The sequence below is a fragment of the Perca flavescens genome, chromosome 7 (assembly GCF_004354835.1).
Source record: "Perca flavescens isolate YP-PL-M2 chromosome 7, PFLA_1.0, whole genome shotgun sequence".
NCBI lineage: Eukaryota > Metazoa > Chordata > Actinopteri > Perciformes > Percidae > Perca > Perca flavescens.
The window spans coordinates 24,579,295-24,606,779 of record NC_041337.1 but is presented as its reverse complement, the minus strand read 5'-3'; the positions used below and the strand labels follow the sequence as shown (position 1 = coordinate 24,606,779).

The following is a 27,485-nucleotide window of genomic DNA, read 5'->3' as shown; positions in this document are numbered from 1 at the left end:
AGACCTTTTGCACAGCAGACATTTTGAGATGTCATAGCGGAAAAACACAGGTGTACTTAATAACAGTAACGATGGCAGCATTCCACGTAGAAGGGCTAGTGTCAGGGTCCTGGTATTGTGCATGGCTCACTGGAATATTTCCCTGGGACACTATAGAGAACTGAAGCATAATTAATATAATCAATAGCAAAATGTCTGCTGTAAAAAAAAAGTCTATAGGGGTGTCCGATATGGCTAAAACACACTATATATCATTTTACGACACATTAGAATAGAATAGAATACGTTTTATCGTCATTGGACAGCAGCTGTCCAACGAAATTTTTCCGCAAATCACCCTCAGTGGTACACAAATAAAATGACAGTACCCTGATAAAGGCAAAAGACACAGAATGAAAACAATAAATATAATGAATGCAATAATAAAAAATAAAAAAGTCAGATATTGCACATTTGTATTTTCAGAAAGACTACTATTGCACCATTATTTCACCATTAATAATGTATATTTGATATAATACATTTTCTACACTACTAATGGATAAAAAAGACAGAAAAGTTTTTGGCTAATGCAGTAACTCATCCATGTCATATATAACCCACCCCTACTAATTAATATAAAGTTTTTTAATAGATTGATTAACATTCTTTAATGAAAGTCAAATAACATACACCCATCACAAGTTACAAAAAGCCCAATTTGACGCATTGAGATTGCATATTTTGTCTAAACAGTCAAATTAAAATAAAGTAAAAGAAATAATGAAGCTCCTCATTTAGAGCTGCATCTACTGCTTTTACAAACAGCTCAATAAAAATTATCAAAATCCATCAAATGTCTTTTTCAGTTTAGTGTGCTACTCCCAGACACTTTAACAGGACACATGGTTGCTAATACACACACATACACACCCTTCTTAATCCAATCCGATAACATTCAATAAACATTTATTTAAAATTGAGAAAAGCAGCACATCAGTCACATTTCAGAAGCTTTAATAAGAACATTTTGATATTTTTACCTGATTAATGACTTCCCAGATTCCTCGATTATCAAATCATCAATTGGTGTTTTGTTATTAGTTATTGGTTAATTGACTAAACATTACAGGACTAACACACACATAAAGTGTACACACACACACACACACACACACACACACATATATAATAGATAACAACATTGAACATGCTACAGTTCCTTTGTTAACAACACAGAAGCTTATTAGCAAGTACTTTTACACAAGATTTACGCATGAACCTTCCTTCCTGCTCATGGTGTGGTAGCACAGTGAACACACACACACACACACACACACACACACACACACACACACACACACACACACACACACACACTCACTCTCCATCCCTTTATCTCTCCATCCATACATCCATCCCCTTAATGCTGCAGGTTTCTGCCAATGTGGGCTAAATGTTCAAAAGTCTCCTACAGATAGATTTATTGAAATATAATCAATAAAATAACAAAACAGTGCTAAGTCTTAGCATATGCAGTCCCATATGTATCATACTCTCATTTAGTGGACATCTGGATGAAAAACAATGTGAGTACTTGATTAAAACGTTTATTAAAAACTATGTTCCCTCACTCTGACTTTGGCCTGTTTTGGGTAGAACGATATGGATAAAAGCCTAGGGATTAGTTGTAAAAATCTTTCAATGTTCATAACAATATGAACAAGAACAACAAGCAGCTACTTGATCAGAAGGAAAGCGATTAGCATCTTTTAACAATACACACTGTATGATTTTATCTCCTAACGCCAACTGACCCACACAGCAATGGACCAACATGGCCGAATATGCGTCCAATGGCAATGGCAGAAATGTAATACTTGACTGAATAATACAATAAAACATTGACCACTGAATAAAAAAACGTGCTGGGAAAGTGTTAATTTATTTTTATAACTTTATAACAGGAATATGACTTACAGATAAGGCATGGCTGTCTTCAACGATACCCAGAACAATCTTTTAATAAAAAATCCATCTCATCTCCAAACAAGTACCAGACACACACACACACACACACACACACACACACACACACACACACACACACACACACACACACAATCCATGCTTTCCTATGCCCGGCTGTTAATGAGAGGACTTCACCTCACATACTGCACATGCACATAAAGATACCTACATCCTTCCTTACACCCACCCACCCACACACACACATGCTGTATACACATAGAAATGGAGACATGCAAACAGACTGAAGGCAACAATTATTACAAAATGACAGACATTTGGAAGTGAATGTGTGTGGGAATCCGTGTATGTTTGTATCAAAATACTGCCCTAAAGGCTGACAACTTGCTAGGTCAAAAACCAGTCACACGCTGCCCTAGTCTGATCACCAATACAATCAATTGATCTCTCTCTTTCTCTCGCCCTCATTCGCTCTCATTTTTTATGCTTTAAAATGACAGCTGATACTGTGAGCCCAATACAATACATACTGTATATGACTGAAATCCGCATCACAACAAAATGTTATATATATGCATCACAATATGGCAAACGTAAGCAGAATCACATAAATAAACAAACGGTTGTGGTTCCATGTTTCCACTGGCAACAGAATTTTGTAAAAATGTCTTATGTGAGATAAAATCTCAATTTGATTTCACTGAAAGTCGGTAATATTTCATTATTTCCCAACCCTCACTGCAAAACACAACCTATGATTTCTAAATCTGCATCTTTATCTCTCCTTGTCTTTCTTTACAACACGTGCATGAAAAAGACACGGCCATACACACACACACACACACACACACACACACACACACACACACACACATGCTTGATAGAGCAGTGTGCTGCTTAGTGTGACTCTTATTCCCCTTCCTCTATAAACCTTTAATCCCTGACTAAGAGAAAAATGACGCAACCTGACATTCTGTTCTCAGAATCACGCAAACAAAAGAACACACGTCATACATGGATCACCCTGCCCACCCAACCCGTTTGGCCCACCTTACAACATTCAGGTCTTATGATTGCTGCTATACAACCAACTCAAAGGAGGAATGTGCAGACAAAAGAATCATTATGTGACAACACCATGTCCTGTGCTCTAATGTATTTGTTTTGATGGCTTGTCCTCACTTCCATGATGGTAACACTAAGAAAAGCTGTATGTCAGAAAACTATATTCATATTCATATTATTTAAAAGGTGTACAGTAGGTGCTGCACTTAAGAATGGTTTTAAGGTACTGGTACTTTTCTTGGGCTTGTTTCTTGGGCAGTATTACAGTGGTCAAAAGTACAATGCCAAATCTCCTGCAAAATGAATCCCTTCAAGGCAAAAACCTAAAACTAATAAGAAACAAAAGGGCGCTGCTTGACAATCATCAAGGTTTAATATATAATCTCATCTGATAACTGATTGAGACAAACTGGACGACTCTGGAATTTTCTCAAAATTGCATAACTGGAGCTGAAATTGGGCTGGAAGAATTACCATGGAGATTTCATTTTTGCAGGCAGGTTTAAAAGAATTAGCTATAAAGTTTTTTGTAAAAGTAAATTAAATTTAGGTGAAGTCTGAATCTGGATGTTTCTTGTTGCGTGCTTTGACTTGATGTCATGACTCAGGCACAGTGATACACCCCTGCTGCAGAGTCTGCCTATGGTTTTAATCAGACAATTATGTGGTTTGTTACCATGCTTTCAACTCCGATATCCAACCCTGCATTAGCCAAAAGCTTACTTACCCTTTGATCTCTGACTCATGCTGTTCATGTGAAGGCTCACCAACATACAGTTAAAATGGATTCCATAAATGAGGACAGAATGCATACACAACCAGTTAGGGTAACTGACTTCATCTTATGATACTCTGAAGACATTTTTAATGTATAGAATATAAACAAATCTGCTTATAATTACAAGTCATAGTCTTTTTATTCTACTTCTTTTATTGTTGCTAATTATCCACAGACTAATGTACCAATTTAAAACAGCCTCAATGCATTATATCGCACTTACAATACATTTCTCACTGACTATCACAGCTGCTCCCTTCACTTCATGCCAGGTTTCTATATACAGCAGGTGCTCAGATAGAGCGCGCACACACACAAGCACACACACATACACACACACACACACACACACACACACATACATACACCCTCTTACTACACTCATACAGCAGATTAATATAGGACTCTTATGGGACTGTGAGCTGATCAGCAGTGTATGTTAGTCAGCTAGCGGTCAAATGGGCCGTCATAAGTCTGCTAAATCACTAACCGGCTTAATGGGAAATTAATCATTCTCCACTCTGCACAGGAAGAGGAGGTGGGGGAGTGGAGAGAAAAGGAGGTGGTGTGTGTTAAATAGAGGAGAGAAGACGGAGAGGAAAACAAGAATGGAAAGCGTAGGACGAGACTGAGTCAGTTAAGTAGATAGAAAGACAGATTAGTAATCTGAGAGTAATGAAGAGATGAAGAGAGAGTATGATAATCGAGAGTGGGAGCAACACACAAAACAAAAGGTCACATGTAAGAAAACCGAGGCCTTCATGATCAATTTCAAATCGCTTCTTGCATGTTACATTTTGAATGGCTTCCGATATCTATCCTAGCATGTAATTCATGAGCAACATCAACGTGAGCTGACAGCTATGTCAGAAACACATGCAGAATAACAAAAAATATCACATTATTTTGATGAACTTGCACTCCTGTTTGTTAGAACTCATTTCAGTTACGATCGGTGCTTGAGAGTCTAAACTGAGTGAGGAGTCTCAACAAAAAAAGCTAATCGAGTTTTACACATATTTCTTTCTTTTGTTGATGTCCTCTTGCATAACTCCAGGTTAAACTGGTCGGATTGCATCAATGCCATTTGCACAAATATTTTGTTTCACTGTTTTTTGGCTGTTTTTTTTTATTTGTTTTTATTTATCTAATTATTTTTGTAGCATAATGAGAGGCTCTGTTGTGGTTTCTCCCTAACTTATTTCTCCACTTTTAACTTTTAACTGGAATCCTATTCTGAGCTGTTTTACCTGCTTACTGCAAACTGTGGTGGCTAGAACAAGATGGAAATCTGTTATACTCATTATTTTTGTGAAAATCTGAAGAAAAAAATGTTACTCCTTTTGCAAGCATTATCATGTTTTTATTATGTTGACAAATTCTGATTTGGGCATTCAAATACAAATAATGTGCAACATGAAGGACTTCAGTTTTACACCTGATGAAAAGTAACTCATAGCTAACTCTGATACAGAGTATCTCTGCTTTTTGTTCAAGAGTAATGTTTTTAAACATGGTCCCTGACAAATAAATGTAATTAAATAAACATATAAAGACATAAAATTGGGAGATGGGTGGATGGATGGATGGATGGATGGATGGATGGATGGATGGATGGATGGATAGATGGACCCTCCCACTTATAAGCTCCAGCCCTACATCTCTCTACCCATCCACCAATCCTCCCATCCATCCATCTCTCTCTTTCGCCCCTCTCTCTCTGCAACCTCCACTCATTTACTGACGACTAATCCACTGCCCAGCTTAATCCCTCAACCTCGACACTCACAAACACAACTCGTATACACACACACACACACACACACTTTCTCTCTCCTCCTGCACACTCAGTCCCCACACTCGCACACAATCTCTTATATAAAATAAAACATACTCAAATAAACGGTAGCACAGATCCACAAACTCACAACGAGCAGTGACATTTTTTCACTGAAAACACGAGTTTACCAACAGCCATAAATTATATGTTCCCCTTGTATGAATGGAATACAAAATCTTATTTAAAACAAAGGAGCAGAAATGGCACTTTTAGTTTGACCAACTAGAAGTCAAATACACTTTAGATTACTGCAGACCTTTTTCCATCCCACACATTTTTTGATTATTTTGGTACTATTCATACAGTCGCCAAGTTCAGCTTGAAAATCAAGCATAAACACATTAAGGTCATCAAACACAGTGAACATTTTTTTATTTATATGCCATTGTTCCAGTTGTGTTTTCGAGTTGTTCGTGTTTAATAGGCTAAAACATACAAAAGCCCCATTGTATGGCATTTTGAAAGCTGTAGCATAAAACTGAATTAGCTAAGCAGCTAACACCAGAATTATTAAAGTGCATATGGATATAATGCCATACGAGTTGACGCCAGAAAACTATTAAAAATATATTAAAAATAATAAAACCCCTTTCTACTCATTTTCATAGCAAGTTTATGTGATGACCTATTCTAGCTGCTGTAGCTGTCCCCGAGCTGTCTATTTCTCTTCCTTTTTCCCATCCTTTGCTATGAAGGAGCCGATCAAACTCCTACACGCTCTCTAAAAAAGGATGAAGCTGTAGTTGTGGAAATACTACTTGGGTGAGAGAGACAACCCATGTTCCCCAGAACTTGAATGAATTAAAAGGAAACACACGTTTGGCCTCTATAGAATATGTTGTTAATGGTCTGTAAGTGTATATTGTTAAAATATGTTTGCTTACATAGCAACCAATTGAAGTGGTGCATTTAGCTATATTTGGAACATAAGAAATAGAAATGGATTATGCTGCAGGAGTGGTTTGAGAAGTTGCTAGGGACACTTTAATACTTTTGGAATACTGGTTTGAGTGGAGCATTTACTTTACATTTTTCAATGAATTGCTATTGGACCAAAGGACCACTTCATAAGCTTTTCAAATTTGAGCAGAATTTGAGCACAATGTTGCATAGCATTTTCAAAGCATTTTGCAGAAGTAGCCTAAGTTAAAAAGCAAGATTTATTTCCACCTAAAGTCTCATGCCTGGGATTAACTATTTCGCACAGTGGCTGCCATTGCAAATGCCAAATATTGCATTTATTGAATGCACACAATCAATCAAATTCTGATATGCATAAAATCAAATGAAATATTTCCTACAAGCACCTACCCTGTAAATAAGCAATTCTATGTAAAACCACAGTATATCAACAACGACCACAATGAAACAAGGTCAGTCTCTATCCAAAGTATATATAATTATTACCATAGTTAGTAAAACAATACATAAAATATTCACGGTGACCAAACAAAGCTGCACATTCACACACAGACACACACATACTGTACATTGTGCCGTGAGTGATGATTTGGACAGTGTGAATAATCCCCATCTGTTGAGGGAAAATGCCACATTTTGGTTTCCGTCTCTTACTATAACACACACACACACACACACACACACACAATCCCCTATGCAGCTAAAACGGTCACTTGCAGCCTCAAAGAAAAATGCAAATGTTTGCACTGCATGACAAGTTTTCTGAGGACATTGCTACTCTTACTGGATTAAACTACTACCAAAGAAATTAAACTGCTCTTTTGACAAAACATCTGCAGTGAAAAGATTTTTTTTTTTTTTTAGACTTTATTTATTCTGTCTACTTTTGCTCTGATTACAAATAGAAACATCACACAACATAAGGACATTAAAGCCCAATTTTGGGGTTAAAGGTACTACTTTTTTTACAATTGAAAAAATGGTGGTCATGGTTAAAGGGGTGATAGAATGCAAAACCGATTATACCTTGTCATAGTTGAATAATGACATTTTAGTGGGTAACTAGGACATACATAGAACCTCAAAATCCCATTGACATCCTCTTTCCTCTGCAAATATATTGTAAGACCTTGGGGTAGCTGTAATATAAGTGCCGTGACAAAATTCAAACTGTAAATATATTAGTTATGCCGGCCGCAGAGCCCCGTAGTGCCATAATCCACAAAGGGTGACTTTGCCCTGGGTATGGAGCCCAGCCGGCTGCCGCTTTCTCGTCAGACTGTGTGGAGCTCCTAAAGTCCAACACGTCTTACCAAATTTGCAGTTAGCCATACATTTTCGTAAAACGGTCCATATTTGAGCTTTATATAGTTGATTTCTCGCATAAAAAAGTCTCAGAAGTGAATTTGATATTCTGTCGCTTCTCTAATGTGTGTGTTTGGGGATTTGCTCAACCAATCAGCGCACGTCTCTAATGTGTGTGTATTGGGGATTCGCTCAACCAATCAGCGCGCAGCTCATCTAAATATTCATGAGCATACCATATTTGGAAGAAAAGCTCTTGTTACAAATAGGGCCAAAACACAGGGATGCATGCTGTGGCCTCTCAGGGCCACCGTACAACCATTTTCAGCCCAACCAATGTTACATACCCCATTAGGAGACCATAAGGAACAGTGTGAAATACCCTATATAATCATTCTATCACCCCTTTAAAAGAAACCAATGTTGACTGTCGGTTGGAAACGGCAGCGGCCCTCCCATGACAAAGTCCCACATTTTGTTGACCATCACACCAACACAACAACAATAAGAGAATCCAATAATAAACTGTTGACCTAGCTAATAAACTACATGCTGATTACAAATGTTTTTCTCAAAAACCTGAATTGTGTGTAATGCGGCATTCATGTCATATTGTTCAGACCGTAATTGCGAGTAGCAAAGGGGCAAAAACCTCTGAGTTTTTATTCTGAGTTGGAGATGTTAATTTCTGATCCTCTTGATGAAAAGAACTACATAAGTGTAAACAAACTACTGGCAAAAAGTCACCATCACTGCAATTACATTGAAGTAAAATCCAACTGCAACTCTAATTTAGTATCTACAGCAAATTTAGAAAGAAGCTAAACACCATTTGTTTATATCTGGTTTCACTGAAGCTCTACAAATATGTAACACAATAACAAAATAGGGAATTTATTGTGTTTATACGGTGTAACTTTAGGGCTAAACCATCTTGGAATAATAATAAACAATGGGAGGTTTTCCCATTCTGCCAATATTATATGATGCAGCATAAGATGGGTAGTTAGTCATGAGCAAAATGTTCCTGATTTTGAAGACACACCCTCACAGGTGTACCGTTATTCTGGGCTCCAGTTGAAATTAGGGATGGGCGATATGGCCTAAAATCCATATTGCGATATACATTGCAGCCTTTTGCGATAACGGTATATATCACGATATATAAATTATAATAGGACCATTTAAGAACAGGTTACATAGACCCTAAGGAAAGCCAAACTTCTAAATGTATTTTTTAAAAGAAAGAAACGTAGTATGTAGTTTTGAGAACATTTATTGTATTAACTGTAATTATACAACATAATGTTGCAGATAAATAAAATTCAAGTACACTAGTTGACTTTAACAAAGAAAAAGCTTAAAGTATTGGGGTTCTTTTCTTTAGTGCAAACCAAAAGGCACTACACTTAATTAGTTTAAGTCCTTGGTTCTTAAATGCCAGATGCATTTGCAGATGCAGAGAACAGGAAAAACTGGTGTCTTTTTCGTTAAGGAACAGACACTGTACTGAAATACTTTCAGTATAGGCAAAGAAAATGATTTTTTTTGCGTTGCAGCCGGTTGCAGCTCGTGGCTCTAAATTTCGCGGGTAGATTGCGTCATCAACATGCATTATCGCGATAGGGCAATATAATTAAAATCTCTATCGTAGGCCAATTTTGGAGCGTTTATATTGCATATTGTTTCTATCGCCCATTACTAGTTGAAATGTGGCAGAGTAATGCTGGGAATTAAGTGAGCTCAGATTTCATGAATTTCTATGAACGATACGCATCCCATCCAAACAGATGCAACCACCCTAACAGGACATTGGGGGGAGATGTCAATCAAGCACAATCAGTATGGACCAGAAAAGAGGTCTAATCAAGCAAAGATAAGTGAAAACACCTGTCCTACCAAACTGGCCTTTTGACAGGTCGTGGTAGTAAAAGCACAGGTGCAAATAATACAAGACTTGATGATGGCTAAATTCCATTTAGCTGCTTCAGTTTCAGGATCCGGGTATTATGCATGCTGACTCACTGTCACACTGACATGACTTACTAAGACACTTCAATAGAACAGAGCCATGGTTAATGGCATTACTAACACCTGTGCTTTTTCTAATATGACAAGTCAAAATGTCCGCTGTGAAAAAAGCCTCTGAGTAAAACGTGAATTTCATGTGTTGGACATACAAGGTTAATCTACCAACTGTTGTCAGGGCACAGTAGCACAAATACATACTTAGAACACAATTTCGTACTCTTGTATTTCACAGCAATAGTCTTAGTAAAGAAATATTAAACTGCTTGCTTTGCTGTAGATTTAAAAAAGAATATAATTTGGGTGTAACACGTAATCAAATCTATGTTTGATTATATATATATATATATATATATATATATATATATATATATATATATATATATATATATATATATATATTGTATTCACTGGTAATTATTACTATTATTTTGTTAATGGTTTAATGCTGTAAGAATACACCGTAATTATGGAGGCACCAAAACAAAACTCTCACTGCCTCTCTGTCTTTTCACCTCAGTGCTGCTCTTGCACCATGGGGAGCTGCTGTGAAACACAGAGGGATGACCCGCTGTGCGTGTGTGTGTGTGTGTGTGTGTGTGTGTGTGTGTGTGTGTGTGTGTGTGTGTGTGTGTCTGTGTGTGTGTGTGTGTGCACCATTAATTGTGTGTGTCAACAAAACAGTGAAACTCGACACATCTATCCAAATATTGCTGGGAAAGCCCTCTGACGCAACGGACACGTCAAGCCAGTCACACTCATTCAAAGGTGTTGTGTCTATAGCCTTTGTGTGTCATTGGCTGATGACAAATAGAGGCACGAGCAGCTAGCAGCACAGTGCATGTGTGAATAAACTAAACTATCTGTATGGTTTGATACCTCTAGGGTTAAGTAAGAAAAATGTGAAGGCATCGCTTGTATTCAAACAAATTCAAGTGCTGTGGCATCAATGACGGGCAACACCAAGCTTGTTCTGAATGTTCTCACTGCTTCTAAAGTAAACTAAAAAGGCACTTTTTTAATTACATTTTTGCTGATCTCCCTATTTCCACTTTTGTTTTACGTGTATGTATTTTACTCTTACAGATGTGAAAAAATGTGCATTTTACAACAACAGGGATATAAACATGGCAGTAGTGTGTAATAAGGGATGTACAATTTACTTCAGCAAACCCCAGTTCATCCATTATATCACCAAGCCTTGGTTCTGTATTTTCAAGTGCCACTCACCAGTTCTTGGTTGGTAGAGTTGGAGTCGTCTCCGGGGAAGGGGATGTAAATGGCTAAGGCCACACAGTTGGCAAAAATAGACAGCAGTATAAAGATATCAAATGGTCTGGAAAAAGAAACTGTTAAGGAACATAGTTATCTCAAAAAAAAGACATTCAAAAATATATATAGTTTTGGAAGTTAGTAAATCCTTGGACCTAGCAGGGCATCATACATTTAAAGTGATTAAGTTAATTACAGATGTGCTTATTTATATTTTATATTTTGTCTTTTTTGGTGAATCCTTGCATTTTTTCTGAAAGTCTTCTTGTTTTCCTTGTCTTTCTCACGGTGGTAGAGAAAAAAACTACAGTGTTAAAGGAACCATGGCATGAAAATTTCACTTTATGAGTTTTTTTTAACATTAATATGAGTTCCTCCATCCTGCCTTTGGTCCCCCAGTGGCTAGAAATGGCGATAGGTGTAAACCGAGCCCTGGGTATCCTGCTCTGCCTTTGAGAAAATGAAAGCTCAGATGGGCCGATCTGGAATCTCCTCCTTATGAGGTCATAAGGAGCAAGGTTACCTCCCCTTTCTCTGCTTTGCCCGTCCAGAGAATTTGTCCCACCCATGAGAAAGAGAGAGACATCATGGTTTGCAAACAAGCAAAGTGGCAGTTGGTCAAGGCCACACCCTCACCCTCCAGCATCTTTGTTCCATTATTTATTAATTTACTAATTTACCCATTCATTCATTAACCAGTATGCCTATCTCATTAAATAATTCATCGATCAACCCAACTGATCTTTCGCACAAAGCTATCTTTTATGTATTTAAAGTTCAGCACTTGTAGCCTACAGGCCATTTTCATTGTAACAATATTAGTTATGGTCCAAGGTACCCCGGCAGATTAAGTTCATTTAAGGATACATTCATTCATTAACCTCCCAACCATCATTCACTAAGCTATGAAGCAATCTATCCAAACAAACAAGCATAATCCATGCAGACACCCAAGCATCTGCCATCCATCCATTTAACCAGAGCCTCTGTCTTAGGGCTAAAGGATACTTCCACTCCACCAGGCTGATGCAGGCTCGGCGGATTGGGTTGTTTAGGGTGAGGCAGAACAGAGCTCTGGGTGGCCTGCTGTTGGTAGATCCTCCCTGCTTTTTACTTTTAGCGTACTGCTGCCTCTTTCTCTGTGCCAGTGAGCCCACAGGAGCTGGTCCAGTGGTGCACACTGAGGGCCGTGAACTTATCTCGGGCTTTGCAACATCGCCCTGCGCCTGGCGAGCAGCGCTAATGGCGGCATGCCAAGCGAGGACAGGGCGAACACCGGAACCACTGCCATCGGGGTCCTGAATGCCACTGTTGGACCCGAGGAGGCCGCAAGAGGAGCCGACGGGCTTGCCAGTGCTGGGCGGGGCCTGCAGGGGCTCAGGTGGATGGAGCTGGTGCAGATGGGTGTGGCTTTCTGACCAGAGAGCCGAGGCGTCAGTGGAGTGAGTGGTCCTTTTGCTGGCATGCTGTGCCCCTGGAGGGAGAGGGTGGGAAACAGACAAAATGGTAATAACATTTTGAGACTGTAAATGTGTGAGTTTAAACAAAAACATGTGCCAACATCATGTCCTCCTGGCAACTGCTGATGTTGTGTCTGCATTTCAGGAAACCAGCTGTTAATGATTACCTACATTTTTATTTGTAGAATTAAACAACCCTACTGAAAATGCAGTCTATATATTGCTCTCAGTCCATTCCTCCCTAGCCATTGCTATGTACGTTGCTGTCTGCCACTGTGTCGTTTTAATGCCACCACTAGGAGGCCCCAAATTCTACACATAGCAGCATTAACAACTCAAAATTATAGGTGTCATTTAACTGGAGCTGCAACGATTTATCAGATTATTTGTCAACTATTAAATTAATCGCCAACTATTTTGATGATCGATTCTGAGTCATTTTTTATGGGAAAAGGTAGAAATTCTCTGATTCCAACTTCTTCCATGTGAATATTTTCTAGTTTCTTTAGTCCTCTATGACAGTAAACTGAATATCTTTGAGTTGTGGCCAAAACAAGACATTTTAGGACGTCATCCTGGGCTTTGGAAAAACATGTCACCATTTTCGGACATTTAATTGACCAAACAACTAATCAATTAATCAAGAAAATAATCAACAGATGAATCAACAATGAAAATAATTAATGTCATATACTGTTGAAATTGTTTTAGAATAGGCCTAAAGGGATGTAATAATAAGTAACTTGCGGTGAGTTAAGGAATGATTTATATTGTATTTCAATTTTTAAAGATGACAAGTTTTCCATGTTTGTGAGAGTGAAAGAACTTCATTCATTCATAGGAGTAGTGTAATTTCCCATTAAAATACTGCCTTAACTTTAATATGTGCTGAAAATGTATGTAACTGTCTACTAAGTAAACAGAAGATGAAAGCTGAATTTGAATTTTAAGGAAAATATGTAGAAATAGACAAAAAAGTGAGAAGAAGAAGAAGAAGAAGAAGAAGAAGAAGAAGAAGAAGAAGAAGAAGAAGAAGAAGAAGAAGAAGAAGAAGAATGGTTTGAAAGAGTGTGGAAGAGAGAGAGAGCAGGACAGCCTACATTAATGACAGACAGTCATTACAATCAATGCAAACCACAGTGAAAAGGACAGTGCCCTTGACACAGTCACTTTGGTTCACTGCAGCTCTACAGCAGAATCATCAGACTACTATCACAGCTAACCAACGTTTTGTGTCATCTGACTCAAACAGCTCTCAAGCTGAGCTGATCCAATAAAAAAACACTGATCATTCATCAGAAATGTATGCACTATAACTCTTAAAGAGGAGAAAGACAGAGAATGAATCCCTCGTGAACAAAGGGTGAACAAATGGCCACCAAAGCAGAGATTTAAAAAATTATGTTAATCTGTTGCCTGAATTCAAGTGATTTATCTATTTCTGACTGTTTTACTGAAAACATAGGCTATTTCAACACAAATTGAATTAGGAGAATAAGTTCTATGCAGGGCAGCCGCCCTTAGGCTACTCATTCCACGACATAACAGGTGTAAAATAGCAAGGGAAATCTTTCAGCTTCTCTGACATTTCTGGCATGTAACAGGAATAATCTCAGCAATTCTTCTGGACGTCGCACATCTGTCATGGTGCTGGACAACAACTGTTGACTCTCTGCTGTTGTGCTCGACTTTACTTTGACCTATGTCACTATGTGTTTGTTTGCACCACGTCTAGGGCGCAGCAATCTAAAGCATCCTCCCCAAGTTACATGGTTCAAAAACGACCACTTGACAAATATTAGACCAAACATAGTCAACCATTTTTCGGAGAACTATAGCTGCAACTCGTTTCCCAATGGATTTAACGCCTGCTGTCATTACAATCACGCAGCTAGAACAAGCGCTTATAATGTCAATTTTCAATCTGTTGACTACAATAAGTTGGGGGGAAATTCTGGACGCAGACACAACTCCGATCATATAATTACACAGAATTAACGGATATGAATAGAATAAACCAAACGAGCGCTCTCGCCCACTCTCCTCTCTCGCAGCGCTCTAACTCTCCTCCTGCGCTCCACGCACGGTTTTTACCTTCAGACTGTTCATCTGCTTTTTGCATCCTCGAATCCACATTGAAAATGTTCGTTTTAAATCCAACTCATCGTTGGAAGAAAAACATCCAAAGGTGTCGACGCGCGAGCCTGAACCGATCCGTTAACCTGAATTATAAAATGTTTTCAGCGCAAACCCTTTGAGAGGAGCGCCAAACATTTTCGCCACATCCGGGTGCCCGCCTGCAGATTCACGGCAGATCCGAGGGGACGCGCTGACAGCAGCAGTCAATCCACCGCTGTCAATTATTCTCGCAGTCTGGAGATGGACAGAAACAAGTTAGAGCAATCACAGACAGTAGCTACTGGAATCACATCCAAACTGGATATGCACCTGTTGCTGCCCACTAGCCTATACGTCAAAAGCGCGTATTTTATTAAACATCTCAACTCAATAATGGAGTCTGGCAGGATTGCCAAATGTTTAAAAACAAAATAGTCACGAATAAATTGGATGATGTGAATGGAGACAATAAATCCATCTTTATAAAAACTGGGGAGATGACAACAAACCAGTAAATAATTAGATCCAGTTGCATAAATGATATTAACAATGTGTATAGGCTACATTAAGCATGTGACACAGTGCCAGACACAGAGAGACACTCACAAATTAAGGCCACGCCAAGTTTGGTCTCTGAAAATGAAGCTTATGTCTGTTTGTTTGTTTTTATGTATAGGGATCAACGACTAAAAACAGCATTTAACAACATGTAGCCGCCTAGGCCTATTGAATCTGCCTAATCCATATTTCTGCCCATGTTTTCGTTCAATGCTTTACATGCAGCCATATCACAGTTTCATTATGATGCAAAAAAACAAAACAAAAAAACATTCAGATCAGTGAAAAAAGTAGTTACACAGTAGGCTCTGTAGGCTATGTTACTCTGATTTATACCCTGTCAGGGTAATTTCTGGTTAGCCCGATAAACACCATGTCCTGATCCTATCCTTTAAACCCTACAGAGTTTCTTCCAGGTCCTTGGACTTACCCCTCAGGGGTCTTCCCCTTATAATAAACGGCATTCTGTCACCTGGCTCTTCTATGGGGCCTCATAGCGCCGTTTTCTGCCCTCACTCCGCGGCGATTCGAGAGGAAATGGGTTGTCGGAGCTGTGCTGGAAGGTTACAGTGATTGGATTACCTGTGCCTGCAGGATAACTGTTTCACGGTAGCGCGTAATCCTCCGATTATAATCTCTGCTCCAATGTTCCCTCAACAGAGGCAGATGAGGCAGGCAGCTGCAGCTCAACTGGACCAAATAACCGAGCAGAGAATTGTATGTTTATCTTTCGAAGTTTATATCTTGATGATGATGGTTTTAAAGTAAAATATTCAAATAATTGCAACAGCATTGGGGGGAAGCCCATGGACACACTTGGTTTTATATTTTTGTCACGAGTTTTTGATTATTTTGATTTGGGGAATTCACTTCGACGTGGCCTTTAATTCTTAGAAACATATGATCTCAGTCTTTGGTTCACTTTATTATTATGAAAGTCAAATGTCTCTAAAATTCATCACAACTAGGCTATCTCCCACAGCTGATTGTCCCCTTGACTAATACGATGTATTTCTGAATTGTAAAGACAGTTTTAATTGGTTTGATTTAATTTAATTTAGCCTAATTTAATTTGATTTCCACATACTAAGCAGTTAGCAATTTATTTGGCCAAATTATTGTCCATTATTGTTAACTTTGCACTTAAAACAAAGAGCATCATTATTTTAATTCCATTTAATTTGTTTATTTGTAATAGGCTATAACCTGTTTAATTTTAGAAAGCACATTGGCTTAGGCTAAAATCATAAGGCTTGCCCATCATTTCCTACAAATATTTCGTTTTTAAACGGCACTCTAAAAAATTGAGAATGATCTATCTAGGCCTATATTATGTTTCAGATCTTATATAATAAAATAAAATAATCTCTGCGGAATAAATAAATCTCTCAGAAATGGTTTGAGAGCTGTCATTTCCGGGGACAGCGGAAGTTATGCGTGTGTCTCCAGAAATCAGTCCGTGCGGGAGCAACAATCACATACAAGATGGAGACCGTAAATGCTGGACAAATGATGAGTTTAGCAGCTCTACAGAGACAAGACCCATACATTAACAGGCTGCTCGATGTTACCGGCCAGGTGGCTCTCTACAACTTCAACTCAAAAGCGAACGAATGGGTAAGTTTGTCAAAAGACCCGAAACAGTCTCGTGAATAGCCATCAAAAGTATGCTAGCTAAGTAACGTTATTCACTTAGCATGCTAATGCTAGCTCCTTGATAAAAACAGTAGAAAACACTAAGAAATGTGTTAATTGTTAGTATTTGTCAAACTGTACCTTATTCATATATGTTCATTGACATACCGGTTTGATACCAGTGTCTTTCTGTCAGTGTTTCCATTACTTTCCTGTTTAAAAAGTAACGTTATTTTACCTGAGCTAACATAAATTAGCTAGTGACTAGTCTGCGGTCGTTGCTATTATTTAGCACGTTTTCGATTAACGTTAGCGGGTTGTTCTTTTTGACACATAACGTAATTTATCATTTCAGGAGAAGACCGAAATCGAGGGCACCCTGTTTGTTTATGCAAGGTAAGCATTTCATTTGTTTTTAATGTTAACAATTTAACACGACGACCATGAAGGTTGTTTACTTGTCTAGAGTTCCGTTTTTTTGCGCAGCTATTTGACGTATTCTGCTCAAGACGCACGTGTGTAGGCCGCAGTCTTTGTAAACAACAATTTACTGTGGTTCGTTTAGAGCTATTTTATACAGGGTATGGTTTAGAGACGTATCTTATTAATTATTGTTTGCTTTTTATTGCAGCCCTGTGCACACAGTGGTGATGTATTAGACTCCATGGGATTGTATGTGTCTATAGTTTTGAGATCGAAAGCAAACTATACACTGGAAAGAAACTGTAACTTGATGGCCATATGTCATTGTTTTTTATTTATTTATTAGACAAAGTAATGCATCAGTTAATTATAGAACCAAATAGATGATTAATCAATAATGGATATATTGTATATCATCACTGTTTCATCACGTCATCTCCCACAACCAAACACTTTTGTTTCATCAGTTACCAGAAAATGTAAATACAATTTTAAAAGTGATATATTTATTTCTAAAAGATTACTTTACTTTTCCATATATTCATTTAGATTATTATATTTCAAAGTGATGCAAGTCAAAAAGGTTTGCTAGTTTTTGGTCATGAAAAAGTAAGATTTCAAAGCTTTTACTAAATATACAAATAGAGTGCACAAGGTGTTGTAAAGTGAGTGAAGGTTATGTTTTGTACTGCCAGAGTATTATCTTAGTGTTTACAATCTTTGTTCATCCAAGGTCTGCCTCGCCTCACCATGGTTTCACCATCATGAACCGACTGAGCACAGAGAACCTAGTGGAGCCGATCAACAAAGACCTGGAGTTCCAGCTGCAGGATCCCTTCCTGCTCTATAGGAACGGCAACTGTGAGTATTTAGTAGAATAGGCTCTAAAACGGTAGTTATCATACAGAGTATGGACATATTTCTGTCAGGGTGGACTGGAATTGTAATGTGTTTTCAAAAATCCTCCACTGTCAATGGGATTATCGTGTAGTGTTTTTTAGCTACAGAATCTGTGTCTGTTAGGTGTCTGCTCAACTGCTATGAAACACTGCTGTGTCACAGAAGATGCTGTCAAATAAATGTACACACTGCATTCTTTGTAAGTAGAAGGCTGTGTAGGTGTTGATGACATTCAGTATCACACACACACACAAGATGGAACAGAAAATAATGTTACCTCTGAAAATGCTGAACAAACAACTCCCCAACGTTCTCTGGAACATCTCTTTTCCTTTTTGCTTGAAGTCATTTTGGCGTCTGGGAGTCACATTTAGCAAGAAAACTTCTTGTGACGAGGTTATTCCACTCATGGCCCTTATGCAGGACTACCAAGCGGCAACAGTTTCAGCTCGGTTTGGCCACACTTGTTTTAATTCTGCATTGGGTCAACAGCCAAAAAGACCTATTGGTTTGATTATGAATCTGACTACTTCTTGAAATTTATTTAATTTTCAAAGTTGTGCTTTATGGAAAAGGGTTCTGCGGGAAGTAAGGGGAAAAGAAGGGGGTGATGAAATACCTCACATCTTAAGAAAGTAACTGACAGCGTTGCCACCGAGGTAATCAATAAGAAGTCTGAGCAGGAGTTTCATCAAGGCAATGAATAAGGAATTAGACTGTTTCCCCATTTGTTTGCTTATGAGAAAAAATAACATGGCCAGGGTCAACGTCAAAGTAGATTGCTCCCCTTTTGGACTTGGTTTGCCCATCAGCCGGCCTGGTATGGAAGACATGATGTAATTTCTTGAGAGTGTATTCAGGCCAGAGCCACTTCTCAGTGTAGCTTCACTTGAGTTCAAGTGCTATTGTTAGCATTTTAACTCCTCCGAGTGGGTTGACTTGCAGACCAATAGAACTGCGTAGAGTTGTTACGTAAAACACTGGTTGACAAAATTCCTCAGGTTTTGTTGAAGGCACTTCCAACCTCTGCCAGCTGTCCGTCACCTCTGGAAGACTGCTCGGACTAAATCTTCACTGATGGTGTCCTCCGCTGGTTTTTATTCCCTTGGCTGTTTTTTACTGCTTGTGTAGTTCTGTCGCTCAGATTGTTTTTCAGTCCATTAGTGCTCCTCAGTAATGCAACTTACTGGCTTTTGGTAGTTCTCAGATATCAACTGGTCGGCATGTAGTGTCTGTTTTTGCGATTGTGCTCCTGTAAAGGTGTGGTTGCTCAGAGAGAGAGAGAAATATATCTTCAAGATGATTCTAAGACTCCTCCTCCTGTTATGAACTAGCAAGTGCAAAGAAGAAAAGCTGAAGACTGATCAGGAGCAAGATAAGAGCTTGATGGAAGAGTCTAACACTGGGAGGATGGGTTCTTCAGGGAGATTTTGATAATTAATGTTTGTGTCCAGGTGAACTCACTGCCTAAGGTTCACAAGTGTACTCAAACTTAGAATGCTGTTTTAGAGAGATCAGTGTACTTGGAAACGCACACCTGTTTACACCTCTCAATATTCCCCTTGGTAGCACTAGATGCTACAGGGAGGCAAACACTCCGGTTGCTAAGTTACCTCAGCCTCTTGAGGGACTTTGAAAACGTCAGTATTTCGTCACATATACCCACACACACAGACACACATTACACCCAAACAGTGTAAAATAAGTAATTATTGTTTCAGCAAAAACTGCAGGCATACAGTTTGTTTGTATTTGTACATTTTAATAACAAGTAGTCCCTTCCCTTTGGGTGATGGTGACTTCATCTTTCATTTTCTCCTGGTGCAGACACACTGGCTACGTTTACATGCACATAATATTCAGTTTTTGGGGTGGGGGGGGGGTGGGGTGAGCGGGCTTATTTTCGTAACAACACGCTGTTGGATGCTGTCCTCCTCTCCTACTTCAATGCCTCTATCTCTTTCTCTCCCTGACCCGGTCTTTCACTGGTTGAAGCCTGAAAATATTGTAAACAAATTAATAACTTAAGTAATTACACTGGTCGAACTTGATACCTGTTTCAGACTGATACCCCCGGTTCAGGCTGGTCCTTATCCTCAACACGTGCCTTTTTCAGTCACGGAAAATACTTTCCAATACTCCTCTGGATTGAAGTAGAAAATATTCAGTGTTAGAGTAAAAAATGACATAACATTATTTATAATATGTTTATTTGATTCACAGCTGCTACATATAGTGTTTTGACCTCGACAACCCAACTGCATGTTACCACAAACTTGCAACTAGTTAACTTTCTAAAGCGGGCACAATAGCTTGTTTGCTAAGAGTCGGGTCGGAACTCTAACATTAACACACTGACAATGTTGTATTCAATATGTAAAATATTTTTATAGGACTTTTGAATGTGTGATTGTGTAAAGGTGTTTACAAGATAGTGTGTGTGTGTGTGGCAAGTGATGTGTTTTAAATAGTGTTCATAAAAGAATAACGAAACGCAATGTGCTGCGGCCGGTGTTGATAGTGCTGCGCACCGCCACACATTAGTCTACGTGTGGGGAAACACTGTCATATTCGGAATAATAGTGGAATGTTGGTGGGCATGTAAACTACAGACTGGTTCAAATGAGTACAGACATTATAGTTGAAGTGATGCATGTTTTTTGTATGGTGCTTCTTGCACTTGGTAGAATTATTGTTTTTAAAACGACTTTATGCAGCAGCTGGGCACGCTGCCCAGTTGATATGCTGTATTGAGATTCATAATAGTGATAAATGCTTAGTTCCAGCCATTTACAGTAGGTCTGGGCAATAACTATATATTATCATATATTGACTTTTGGTCTAATTGTATTGTGATATGATCCGATTTTTTTGTATTGTTTATTGTTGTACAAAACTGAATCCTAAACATAATTTAAAACGTATAATTATTTTGGTTGGTTATAAGGTTTTTCTATGTGTGAAGAGTTTTGTCTAATGTAATGCTGCCTCCGCTACACGCAGTGTAATATACAGTATTTGTTTTTCTCGCAGTGGGTATCTACAGTATTTGGTTCTATGACAAGAGGGACTGTCAACGCATCGCTCAGCTGATGGCCAAGTAAGTAGCCAGACCTGTAACCCTATTTGTGTTTGGATCAGATAGGACAGTTTTTTCACCCATTAGGTGTTAGCTTTGGAAGCAATTCTATCTTCATCACAAGGAGTATTTAAATCCGCATTTGACAAAGCAAATAACAGTTAGGTGTTCAGACTAAATGTCACACTTTAACTCTCCCCCCAGGATTATGAAACAAGAAGCAGAACATGCCCAAAGAAAGTCGCCAGAGAGTGGAGAGCCTGGAAAGACCAATGGTGTCGCAGAACCACGGCCCATTGACATCCTAGAACTGCTCAGCAAAGCCAAGGAGGAATACCAGAGAGTGAGGAGGAAAACACACAGATTATACATACAAAAACGTGACCTTGGATCACAGACTTCCCATGGCCTGAATACAAATTTAGCATTTGTAGTTTTTTTTTTATTGCATCCATACCTTTTTAAACACTGACTGAAATACTTCACCGGTCTGACTCAACAGATACAGACTCATGAATCACACATGCGCATATCTGAGATTACAGGGGTACTAAATCTGGGATTATTTCAGGTCTGGGGGCATCTGTTTAAGCATCCAGGGTTGAAGTTAAAATGTATGCGTTGTCCAGTTGCTTGACCCTGGCTTTTAGTCCATATATTTATCCTCTGGCCCTGAACAATTAAAAATACCATTTCATTTTTGCGTGTGTGATGCAGGCTCTAACAGGTGACACAGATGTGTCCGCAGAGCCTAATGTGAAATCAGCCATCAATGCCACAGATCATGCCCACAGCACACCACAACCAGAAAAGGTACCTACGTTACACAAACATGTATGCAAAGGTCTGATATGTATTCGTTATTTATACACTTTTATTTAACTCCTACATATGGAGACTGTGGAGGAGGACAAAGAGATGGTGCATGTTTTTATCTCAGGAGTCACTGTCACTCCATATACGGTTGAGCATTTGGCAACAGAAAGCTGCTGATTATGTAGGTTATGTTGCAAACAGACAGATGCACTCACCCAATCTCTGGGTTTTATATCAGGCAAAGGGCTGACAATTTAGTTTGACAAAGACTATTTTATGAGAGCAGAAAATGGTATGCAAAATGCGTTTTCTTGATACCTAGAAATTCAGTCAAGAAGGAGCTGAGGACTGGCTCTTTAGCCAGATTTCAGATCAGTTCAGATTTTAGTAAAGCGGAGATTTTAGGGATTGAGGCTATGGACACACAATTTATGTTCATTTTTATACATGATACTGATCTTGCTTACTTTTGGTTGGCTCCTGATAGTTGGTTCTGTTTTCCATTAACAGGTCTTTTCATTTTTGAGCTGTTATTAGACAATTCATTGTCTGCATTTTACCCCTAAACCACATGTTTCCCTCCCCATATGATACATTTTTTTAATTAGTTCATTGCTTAATATATTGATTGTCAAAAAATGGTGACCAATGCCCATCTTGAGTTCTCTCAGTCCAATTTTGCATCCTCATATTTCTTTGAGGATTTGTCGTTGTTTTAGTACTGCTTTGTATGCGTAAGTTCCACAGCTCACAGATTTGTTCTTTTTACCCACCAGAGCTCTCATACAATGGTGAAGCAGATCACAGTTGAGGAGCTCTTTGGATCGTCCCTCCCTAAGGACCCCTCTCTACCCACCATGCCCACACAGAACACCACCACTGCTTCCAGTGACTCCTCCACAGCTTACCTCCGGGACCAGTCTTATCCCTCTCCAGCCCGCCAACACCCACTCTTTCCTCCCCATGTCACATCCCAGGATCCTGGTTCAAGTCAGCGGCACCAAGTACACGGCCTGCTCCCGGCTCCGTACGCGCTACACCCCAGCCCTGTTTTTCAGTCAGTGGTCCCCAGGTCAGACCCCCAACCTCAGTGCTCAGTCTCCCCTCTCATGGTGCTTCCAGCTGGCTCAGAGCCTCGTGCTCTCCCTGGTCCTGCAGCACCATCAGCAGCTCCTACGGCCTATTTGGGACAAGAGATACTCAACACCCTCAAAGCAGCAGTGCCATCTGTGAATTCAGACATCCACAAACCCATCCTCGCACCAAACTTCCTGCCAAGCATGCTGTTCCCACCCCACAGCTTCCAAGAGCCAACGGGGAAACCTATTCTTCAGCACGGCAAGGAGATGGATGTTTTCTCTCAGCCTCCAAACCTGATCAAACCAATGTCTGTAAGTTCAACGACTTTATAAGCAGCTGTTTTTGTGGATCTGTTTATTGATATTACCCTCAACAGTGTTTTGTTTGTCACGTATACTTTTATACCGCAACAAATTAGATTGTAACCCAGCATGTTGTTTGTTTTTGTATCATTTCTTCTCCTTTGTCTCTCCCCATCTTTCCTTTTCTATTCTCAGGCTGTCCCCATTAGTCCAGGTCTTGCTGTTCCAAGGCCGGCAAATTCTGTGCTCCTCTCCCCCAGCGTCTTCCAGCAGTCCATCAGTAAAACGACAGCAGCAGCATCAGTGGTCCCTCCTGCCCCCTCCGAGCTCTCCTCCTCCTCTGTAGGAGCTTTAGAGCCTCCACAAGCAGCCTGCAGCATAACACAGCTGCAGGATACTCTGATACACCTCATTAAGGTACACAAAGGGCGTAAATTACATAAAAGCATTACTGTTGGCACGTTGAAGAGGAAAAACATGGAAGCTAAAGCTGTTGTCCATTAACTTACCATTACAATTTGAAAATGAAAATACTCTAGTGTAAAGTTAGAGGGCCAGCCACCCAAATTTCAAAAAGAGCTAGTAAACATGGAATTTTGCTCTAAATTTAGAGCATAGACCTTCCTCATGGGACCAAGAATCCTTTGAGGAACACAGAAACTAAAGCTGCCATTAGAGGAACCATGGATTAAATTTGGTTCCTGTACGGTAGCTCCTGGTGGCCAAACAGTCGGTGCTCCAGAGCTAGTACTAAGTGATAGTTCAGCAACTGAATGCATGGACGCTGTGGAAACTCAAACAAGAATAAAAGGGAAAAGGGACTTTTAGTTCCTTTTTTGTTAGTTTCTCTGGTTCCATAATTCCTGGAACTTTTTGGTCGAAAGCAGGCAAGTCAAGTTTTAGAGAGTTCTGTCTTTCTGCCTCTGCCCTAATATGGCGAAGGTGAATGTAATGTAATTTATGGTGCTCAGATAATTTAAAAATGACATTTTAAATAATGCAATAGCAACTTGTCTTTCCAGAAACCATATCCATGTTAATCAGGGTAATCTACAGACCTCACTATATACAGTTTTTATTGGAACACCTTTCTGCTGAAGAAACGGTTCCAAAGAAAACATTTGACGGTGTTGTGTGAATCCTAACGGAGACCCTGATTCTGAGTAGAGATGCTGCTGTTACGTTTGGAGTCTTTCACTGTGAATCTCTTAATTTAAAAGTCCCACCTTCAAAATAATTTGGACGTATTAACAGTTGTACATAGTTTGTTCATTCTGCTCTTGTTTACTTCTCCCTGTCTAGAATGACCCAGAGTTCCTCAGTGCCATTCATGATGCTTACCTGCAGAGTCTGTCCAAGGACTTCAGCAACATGAAGCTATAGTCTTCTTCAACCATCACCACTGACACTCAGTGCTACCGCCCCTTTGTAACCTTCGAAGAATTCAGAAGTTAATGGGAGTTAAAAGCATTGCAGATAACAGGTTTTTTTACACACTGTACACCACAATGCTTCAGAACTAGTCTGTTCTAAGGGTTATTCTAGCATGCAGCGTGCCATTTAACCCTTTGTTCCTGACTCCGAACTTGAACTTACCTGAACACTGATGCTTTCCTGGCTACTCGTGTTACCTTGAACTTTATGTCTGCTTAGTCAAACCAGAGCTACTGTGGGAGAAAAGGATGGGATAAAACTTCCCAGTGTGGCCTTGGTTTCTCATTTTTACATTATAAATATAATAAAACAGTTGGCCACATACTGGAAGATTTAGCTGTTGCTGGTTTGAGGACGGGGCCGCTGTCATTCACTTTTGGCCTTGGAAAGATAATTTTGGGAATCGCAGACGCTGTTTCTCTTACTCATCTCACGTCTTTGGACTTCTCGCAGTGCAAATGTATGGGAACAGTGATTACAAACTTAACACTGCTTATTAAGAGAGAGACCTATGTGCTGGGGACCTCAGAACTGTTTTGGGGGTCTGTCCCACTGTGTGGCGTTCAAAAAGGACTGCTCATTTTCCTTTTTTTTCACTTTTTGAACCTTTTACCTTGAAGTAATGCTGAGACCTGTATGAACAGCCATCACAGTTTTTGTGCCATTTGTTTTTGATGAGTTTTTTTTTTCCAGCCCTTGTCAAAAAAAGATAGAGTTCCATTACTTTTTTGGAGAAGCACTTCACCCTAAGAATCCGTTCCTCCCGGCTGTTTTTTTTTTTTTTTTTTATGTTATGTTGCAGCCTGTGACGTTTTCATGAAGACACCGAGACGAACGCACAAGCCAACTTCTTTGTTCCCTTTTTTTTTCTCGACATTTCTCCCTGTCCTTACTCTTTCTCTCTTTTTGTCTTTCCCCTCGTCTGTGCCGTTCATCTCACCTCCACCAGCTGAGCTCAGTACTTGTTGTCCTTGGAGGGGAACATGCAATAGACATTGTGGGATACTTTAGGATGGTACAGTAGAGCTAAATTTATCTGAACCTCTGGGTTCTGGTTCTGCAATGATGTATAATTTTATATCATGTGAAAAAAAAATACACACATTGCTATTAATTTAGGATTATTGTTTACATTTACACCTTTAATATTAAATTGCTTAAAACATAGGGGACTGATGTGCTTTTGATAGCTTCAGTATGTTTCAAACCAGTTTATACCAGTAATCCACCTAATGTTGAAATATATGTGTGTGTATATATATATATACTACCTCCATTCCTGTTTCTAAATTTATTTTTTCCAGCCCACAGTTAGGTCTTAAAGTCACAAAGGCTCAAAGGCTAAATTAATTCTGGTTAACTTGTCGTTTTTTGCAGTAAAAGGCTACTGCAGCACAAACCGTACACCCTGCAGACTGCAGTGGGAACAGGAAGAAGCACATCTGCCTCCTCATCATGTGCAACGCTGTGTAACGCTGTGGCTTTTAATGCAGTTCGTGAACAAAAAACTATTCTAATGTACATCAGAAAATAAGCTTTCAAAGATTTAGAAAGAAAGGTTTATGTGGCGTGTGGGAATTTTTTTTAAACCCCCCACACAGATTACTAATGTTTCATTTACCACAAAATGTTCAGCACATACAAGACCATTACAAACGTCTAAAAATAATGTAAAAGCATGAGAACAACGAACAATGTTTGACATCAGTTGTCTGCTCATGGATGATCATCAGGCTACTTTTTCACACATTACTGGTCACATGTCTATACTATAGTTATCTAAGCAATCAATATACCAAGTCATTCCACATGGAAACCTTAGTACTTTTTTTTTTTTTTTTTTTTTTTTAAATGTTAGGTATTGCAAACATGAATTGCAGAGATTACGGCTCTTTTCAAATATTTTCTTTTCTGTCATGGAACATGCAGAAAGTAATTTAATCAACATTTGTAAATAACTGAAGGAGTGATTTGAATTTTCTGCATAAATACCGGTCTTGATTGTGATACCACAACTTGCATTTGGTCCTGCTATTTGAATGTATTTCATTACTCGCAGTGTGTATGTGCCAGTCTTGTTTTCTTCAGTGTCCAGCATATTTAAGTTGAACTCCGATACACATGCTTTCAGTACCAACTGGTAATGACATGGGAGCAAATCAAATGATTTGTACACTTCTTTGCCCCGTTATAATTTTCATTTGCGGATGTAATCTAGCCAATACTTTTGGCATGTGTTGGTTGAATAAACACACACAGGAAGAATAATTGAAATGTAGAGTTTTTTTTAATCCCGGTCACATATTTAAGATTTTAAGGTTATTTTACGCTTTGGTATAAGTTATCTTATTGGCCAGATATATGATATTGAGAAAGTCTTTGCAAATTATATACATTTTCCAAGATTGTTGCCACTGTACATAATTTGGTTTATTTTGACTATTTTGTGATATTAAAGAATTGATAATACAGTTGTTTGTTTTAATTTGCTGCTGCAAGCAGC

General features: G+C 39.0%; 2 protein-coding genes across 3 annotated transcripts in view; one reads left to right on the top strand and one right to left on the bottom strand.

Annotated features, from left to right (window-relative positions):
• cacna1db (calcium channel, voltage-dependent, L type, alpha 1D subunit, b) overlaps positions 1-14,759 on the bottom strand; it is an 83,257-nt gene extending 68,498 nt beyond the window's left edge. The window contains exons 1-3 of the mRNA XM_028582613.1: positions 14,732-14,759; positions 12,186-12,651; positions 11,136-11,241 (exon numbers count right to left, since the gene is read on the bottom strand). Of these exons, the coding sequence (XP_028438414.1) occupies positions 11,136-11,241; positions 12,186-12,651; positions 14,732-14,759 (600 nt within the window). The remainder of the gene's footprint in view (positions 1-11,135; positions 11,242-12,185; positions 12,652-14,731) is intronic.
• Positions 14,760-16,743: 1,984 nt separating this feature from the next.
• dcp1a (decapping mRNA 1A) lies at positions 16,744-27,395 on the top strand. 2 transcript variants are annotated; one of them, XR_003692984.1, is made up of 10 exons: positions 16,744-16,930; positions 17,304-17,344; positions 18,105-18,232; positions 21,305-21,371; positions 21,555-21,693; positions 22,068-22,163; positions 22,943-23,557; positions 23,744-23,965; positions 24,851-25,031; positions 26,360-27,395. XR_003692984.1 is itself a non-coding variant. In XM_028582994.1 (9 exons), the coding sequence occupies exons 1-9, from the start codon at positions 16,799-16,801 to the stop codon at positions 24,929-24,931; spliced, it is 1,521 nt and encodes a 506-aa protein (XP_028438795.1). In that variant the 5' UTR covers positions 16,744-16,798; the 3' UTR covers positions 24,932-26,078. The 2 variants fall into 2 exon arrangements, 1 of the variants encoding a protein (XP_028438795.1); XM_028582994.1 differs by lacking the exon at positions 26,360-27,395 and having other exon boundaries at positions 24,851-26,078.
• The last annotated feature ends 90 nt before the right edge of the window (positions 27,396-27,485 follow it).